The sequence below is a fragment of the Anomaloglossus baeobatrachus genome, chromosome 2 (genome assembly GCF_048569485.1).
Source record: "Anomaloglossus baeobatrachus isolate aAnoBae1 chromosome 2, aAnoBae1.hap1, whole genome shotgun sequence".
NCBI lineage: Eukaryota > Metazoa > Chordata > Amphibia > Anura > Aromobatidae > Anomaloglossus > Anomaloglossus baeobatrachus.
The window spans coordinates 795889080-795895800 of record NC_134354.1 but is presented as its reverse complement, the minus strand read 5'-3'; the positions used below and the strand labels follow the sequence as shown (position 1 = coordinate 795895800).

Sequence of the window (6721 nt, the reverse complement as noted above, 5' to 3'; positions counted from 1 at the left end):
TCAGCGGCCATTCAGCTCTGCTACATGGCTGTCTGTGTCTGCTGTTAGCGGCTATTCAGCTCTGCTACATGGCTGTCTGTGGCTGCTGTCAGCGGCCATGTAGCAGAGCTGAATGGCAGATGACATAGTAAAAACGCATCCCTACACATTACACACGCTTGGCAAGTCAATAAATAAATAAAAAAAAAAAGGTGCCCAATGCATACGTCACAGAACACATGATCTAAAGGATCGCACACAAAATTGATCAATTTAACATAGACTACTAACGCTCGTGTGACAGCAAATGAACGACCTACGTGCAATCTCATTCAATCGCATATGCGACCTGGGCGTGTCACATCGCATACGAGATCGCACACCTAATTGTAAGGTGTAAAGCTGGCTTAACAGACATGGCCGCACATAGAGAACACTAACACTGCTGTATATATATCACAAGAGAGGCTGGGGACATCCATATTACTGAGGAAAGGGGTACATAGCAATGGGGGGCATACAGCTCTAGAGGGGGGCAGTGGCTCTGAGGTGGGGGGGACAAAGAGCTCTAAGGTGGGGGGATGACATGCAGCTCTGGGGATATACAGCTCTGGGGTGTAGAGGACATACAACTCTGGGGGTATAGTATTATGCAGCCCCCATATTCCTCCATATAGTGTTATGAAGCTCCCATAGTCCTCCATATAGTATTATGCAGCCCCCATGTAGCACTATGCAGCCCCCATATGGCACTATGCAGCCCCCATATGGCATTATGCAGCCCCCATATGGCATTATGCAGCCCCCATATGGCACTATGCAGCCCCCATATGGCACTATGCAGCCCCCATATGGCACTATGCAGCCCCCATATAGTACAATGCACACCCATATAGCATTAGGCACCCTCATGTAGTACACAGCCCCTATATAGCACAGTGCAGACCCAGATAGCATTAGGCATCCTCACATAGTACACAGCCCCTATATAGCACAGAGCAGACCAAATAATATTAAGCACCTTCACATAGTACACAGCCCCTATATAGCACAGTGCAGAGCCAGATAGCATTAGGCATCCTCACGTAGTATACAGCCCGTATATAGCAAAAAGCAGACCCAGATAGCATTAGGCATCCTCATATAGTGTACAGCCCGTATATAGCACAGTGCAGAACCAGATAGCATTAGACACTCACATAGTTCACAGCCCCTATATAGCACAATGCAGACCAGATAGCATTAGGCACCTTCATGTAGTATACAGCCCCTATATAGCACAGTGCAGAACCAGCTAGCATTAGGCACCTTCATGTAGTATACAGCCCCTATATAGCACAGTGCAGAACCAGCTAGCATTAGGCACCTTCATGTAGTATACAGCCCCTATATAGCACAGTGCAGAACCAGATAGCATTAGGCACCTTCATGTAGTATACAGTCCATATATAGCACAGTGCAGAACCAGATAGCATTAGGCACCTTCATGTAGTATACAGCCCCTATATAGCACAGTGCAGAACCAGATAGCATTAGGCATCCTCATGTAGTATACAACCGCCATATCATTTAATGCACCCCCATGGTCGTCTGGCCACAGTGATTGTACATACTCACTTCTCCTCGTTCCCCCGCTCCTCCGGTCTCCTCAGCGCGTCCACTGCTGTCGCTTTCTCTGACCTCTCAGCAGGCGCGCAGTGATCACGTCACCACGCTCTGCGGCAGAGCTGTCAGAATGCCGACAGACACAGCGAGGAGAATCATGAGAGAGAGCGCGCCGCTCCATCTCATCATTGCTCTCAATTGTATCGGCAGCTGCGATGCCGATACAATTGAAAGCGCGATCCTCGGCGGGGGGAGGCAGCGCGGGCACCGGGCCCCCCTTACTAGCGCTACGCCACTCCTGCCACCGCGAGTGGGCCCCCCCGGCATTTGACCTGGTTTACTGTGATACAGACACCAGATGTTATAGAATATACACATTATTATATACCATCTGATGTGTGTACACAGTATATCACACTGCTCTGTACACTGGATGTGATATACCATGTACACAGATATACAATGCCCTGCACTGATCACACCTGGACCTACAGAACCTCACATATTCTATATGTAATATGGGCCATATAGTATAATGTGTGCTGCAGGCTCAGATGTGATCAGTGCAGGATCTGTGTAGTGATGTCTGTGCTGGAGATCAGTGTGAGTTATTGCAGGGGAGGGATGAGGCCGATGACCCGGCACTGACAGCCCGACCTGATCTGCTGCAGTTCACACTCCTGCAATAACTCACACTGATCCCGGGCAGAGCTGCCGCTGACACTATGGAATCCGGTCTGTTGTTATCAGCGGCGTCCTGCTCCCTCCTCACTGCAGTCTCCTGCCTGGCCGGCACCATGATTAATGACCTCATACTTACCGGGATCCACTGAGACCTCCGGTCCTCCCACAAGCTCCTCTACGGCAGGAACTTAGAAGCAGCAACAGGTGCGCGGTGACGTCATCCTAGCAGACACAGCCCACAGAGCGTGCAGTGGGCGTGTCTGCAGAAAAGTGACGGCCGGGATTGAAATTCTGGTACAGTGCGGTCCTGAACCACACTGCGGCGTTAATAAAATGGCGCCCACACTGATGGTGGTGGGGGCCCCCTCAGAAGCTCTTGTGGTGGGGGCCCCTGGGCGGGAGCCCCGTCTGCCCCGCCTATAATCCGGCCCTGTACATATCAATATCTCCTTCTGAATGCTCAAAACATTTTTCTTCTTCAATTTGTGGCCTACTTGGTGGACAATTCTAATAATCAAGATATTACTATTGTGATCTAAGGTAGGTGTCCTGTTATGGTACTAAATCTTGATTTCTCTGAAATGTTTCCCAGTTCAGGTTCTGTCCAAACTCCATCTTGTGATAGTCTCTGAATTCTCTATATTGAACATCGTGGAGGTGACCCAATCTTCTCAGGTTGTCCATCTTGCACCTTGATTCTTCTACTCAATGTTCTCAGTTGACTTCAGTAACACATCTTCCTCAGGGACAGGTGAGTGTTTCCGATCATATAGAAGATTCTTCCATGTTGTCCTCATTGTACCTAAACATTAATGTGTCCCGATCCCGGTAACTCCATCTTCTTCCATCTTTTTTTACAGGACACCAGAAGTATGAAATTTTAGATGAACATGATAAACTCAAGCACTTTCCACCTGGACTACTTCCTCCTGATGGGAATCCCCGGTCTGGAGGAATTACATCCCCTGCTCTCCATCCCATTCTGTATCATGTACATCATGGATCTTCTTGGAAACTCCCTCTTGATTTTGGTCATTGGAAGAAATAAGACTCTCCATCAGCCCATGTACCTGTTCCTGGTGATGCTGGCCACCTGTGATGTCCTCCTGAGCTCCACCACAGTACCCAAGACTCTATGTGTGACGCCCTGGGCAAGCCAGGGGTCACAGGTCATCACACCACCACACCCTACACCCCAGTTAGGAACACCAAAGCTAACCCAAAATCCTTGTTGCCTTCCTCCAGGGGCTGATGTTCACACCAGGGGGTGGGCCAGGCGGTTGGCTCCGCCCACCGAGGAGTGCACAGCCCTGGAGGCGGGAAGAAGCAGGCAGAACAGTTAAGGCCCCGTCACACTAAGCAACATCGCTAGCAACATCGCTGCTAATGAACAACTTTTGTGACGTTGCTAGCGATGTTGCTGTGTGTGACATCCAGCAACAACCCGGCCCCTGCTGTGAGGTCGTTGGTTGTTGCTGAATGTCCTGGCCCCTGCTGTGAGGTCGTTGGTTGTTGCTGAATGTCCCGGCCCCTGCTGTGAGGTCGTTGGTTGTTGCTGAATGTCCTGGGCCATTTTTTAGTTGTTGCTGTCCCGCTGTGAAGCACAGATCGCTGTGTGTGACAGCAACAACTAAATGTGCAGGCAGCAGGAGCCGGCTTCTGCGGAGGCTGGTAACCACTGTAAACATCGGGTAACCAAGAAGCCCTGTCCTTGGTTACCCGATATTTACCTTTGTTACCAGCCTCCGCCGCTCTCACTGTCAGTGCCGGCTCCTGCTCTGTGCACATGTAGCTGCAGGACACATCGGGTTAATTAACCCGATGTGTGCTGTAACTAGGAGAGCAGGAAGCCAGCGCTAAGCGGTGTGCGCTGCTCCCTGCTCTGTGCACATTTAGCTGCAGCACACATTGGGTAATTAACCCGATGTGTGCTGTAACTAGGAGAGCAGGGAGCCAGAGCTCAGTGTGCGCTGCTCCCTGTTCTCTGCACGTGTAGCTCCGTGCGCTGGTAACCAAGGTAAATATCGGGTTGGTTACCCGATATTTACCTTAGTTACCAAGCGCAGCATCTTCCACGCGGCGCTGGGGGCTGGTCACTGGTTGCTGGTGAGCTCACCAGCAACTCGTGTAGCCACGCTCCAGCGATCCCTGCCAGGTCAGGTTGCTGGTGGGATCGCTGGAGCGTCGCAGTGTGACATCTCACCAGCAACCTCCTAGCAACTTACCAGCGATCCCTATCGTTGTTGGGATCGCTGGTAAGTTGCTTAGTGTGACTGGACCTTTAGGGAGGTGAAGGAGTAAACAACAGAGAAGAGTGAAGTCAGGGAAGTGAAAGTGAGAGGAAGCAAGATAGTGGTAGAGGAGCTAAGTGAAGCTGAAGTCGAGTAAAAAGGAAAGAGTAGTAAAGCCTGAAGTTGGTCCGTGGCTGTGTGCCTGGACAGTGTCAGCAAGGTCAGCAGACGGTGGTGACAATCTGGAGAGGGACTGCTCAGAGGTTGCTGGAAGGACCGCGGACGGGTAGTGGCCCGGCGGTCTGGAGCAGTATACAAAGGACAGTCAGCACCAGGGCAGGGGCCTCTCGGATCCCGGCAAGGCTAGGAGTCGCCATAATTTGCCAAATCCGTCAGTGAAGGGGACGTCTGTCTCCAAACAACCAAGTCCCGACTGAAGGCAACAGTCCAACCATTGAAGAGAGACACCGCCACCGCCAGGGCACCAGTTTCTCAGGGCCAGCGCCTGCGGGCAAAGTAGGGCTCCTCCGGTCCATATCCAAGCCGGGGAGCGGGTTACCGGTGGGAACCCATCGAAACCAATATCAACTTAGGTGCAGGACAGAGGGACCGTCACCGTCACCTACTGGGGAAAGCAAGTGCAGCCGTCCGTGGGAACCGTCTTCCCAGCCGAGTGTTTTACCGAGAACTGTGTCATCGTCTCAGGCTGAGTGAGTACCTCAGTGCCGCAAGGCACAGCGCTGCCCCCGCGTCCCTGCGCCCACCAGGCCCTGCACCTCCCAATCCATCACTGGGCCCCGGGATCACCAACCCCTACCCACGGAGGGGCAACATAACAACTGGCTGCTCCATACCATCCTTCCCGGGATCCCCATACAGAGCAGCGGTGGTGCCAACAAATCACCACAACCGTGGGTGGCGTCACGGACAATAAACAATCCCCACACCCAAACAACCCCTTTTCACTCATGGGCGAGGAGCGCCGCTCGAGTCCCCGGGATCCGGCCCATCTCTCGAGCCACCGAGCAGCGGCAGCAGCAGGCCGCAGTGCCAGCCGGACCCGAGCAGCAAGTGGGAGAGCGCGGCGTCCCCTCCTCCGCCCGCGACATATGCATCTTCTGGTTTAATGCTCACGAAATCTCCTTTAATGGTTGCATTGTCCAAACGTTCTTCATTCATTTCAACTTTGTGACAGAGTCCGCCATCTTGGTTAGCATGGCTTATGATCGCTACTACACCATTTGCCACCCTTTAACATATACGTCTACCCTCACTGGATCTTTAATTAGGAAGATTTTAATTTTCGCCCTTCTCAGAAGTGTGTTTACCGTCACTCCATTTGCTTTTCTACTTTACAGATTACCATATGAGGGCAGCAATGTGATAGAGCACACGTACTGTGAGCACATGTCCATGGCCCGGCTGGCTACTGCTGATATACTGGTCAATGTGGTGTATGGGCTCATCATAGCGGCTTGTGCCACTGGTGTAGACATGATCCTTATAATTTTTTCATATATTGTCATTATCAGGGCTGTTCTCCGACTCCGGTCTTCAAAAGCTCGTCTCAAGGCCTTCAATACATGCGTGTCTCATGTCTGTGTCATCATCCTCTTCTATATACCGGCCTTCTTCTCCTTCATAATCCATAGAGTTGGCCATAAATACATCTCTATCCAGTTCCACATCCTCTTGGCCAATCTCTATGTTATTGTCCCTCCAATGATGAACCCAATTATCTATGGGGTGAAGACGAGAGAGATCAGAGTGCGGGTGGTGGCCATGTTGAGTATGTCTCGGAGATTAGCATGAAAGATAACCACCACTGACCTATAAGACTGTTGTAGCCCAACATGAAACTCACAATAAATGAATCTCTAAGGGTATGACCATAATCAGCTTTTTTTAATAAAAATAATGACACTCTTGACAATAGGATTTGTCCTGTATTTACTAGAATGGGACTAAGCTGCAAAATCAAATGCAACCATAGATTGGAAGACAGTGTTTTTGGAAAGAAAAGGCAAAAAAACACAGAATATTGTTTCATAATTTTCAACAACTGTAATTTAAAAGTTTCTCAAATTCAGTTTATGGCCGGAGAAAACCAATAAATACACAGGCGTGTGCTTTCCACGTGTCCTGAAAGAAATATGAAGAACTGGTTTATTTATAGGCTTCATCAACATGGACGTACCGCGCATAAATGTTGGCATTAGTAG

At 50.4% G+C, this 6721-nt stretch overlaps 1 protein-coding gene across 3 annotated transcripts; it reads left to right on the top strand.

Annotated features, from left to right (window-relative positions):
* The first annotated feature begins 3152 nt into the window (after positions 1-3152).
* On the top strand, positions 3153-6415 carry LOC142290777 (olfactory receptor 52Z1P-like). Of its 3 annotated transcripts, none has more exons than XM_075334777.1 (2): positions 3153-3400; positions 5606-6415. In XM_075334777.1, the coding sequence occupies exons 1-2, from the start codon at positions 3153-3155 to the stop codon at positions 6309-6311; spliced, it is 954 nt and encodes a 317-aa protein (XP_075190892.1). In that variant the 3' UTR covers positions 6312-6415. The 3 variants fall into 3 exon arrangements, with proteins under 3 accessions (XP_075190892.1, XP_075190890.1, XP_075190889.1); XM_075334775.1 differs by having other exon boundaries at positions 3153-3408; positions 5614-6415; XM_075334774.1 differs by having other exon boundaries at positions 3153-3411; positions 5617-6415.
* The last annotated feature ends 306 nt before the right edge of the window (positions 6416-6721 follow it).

Coding starts and splice junctions, on each gene's coding strand:
- LOC142290777 (XM_075334777.1), top strand. CDS start 3,153: ATGAACATGATAAACTCAAGCACTTTCCACCTGGACTACTTCCTCCTG. Junction 3,401..5,605: donor TCCACCACAGTACCCAAGAC/TCTATGTGTGAC, acceptor CTCCGCCCGCGA/CATATGCATCTTCTGGTTTA.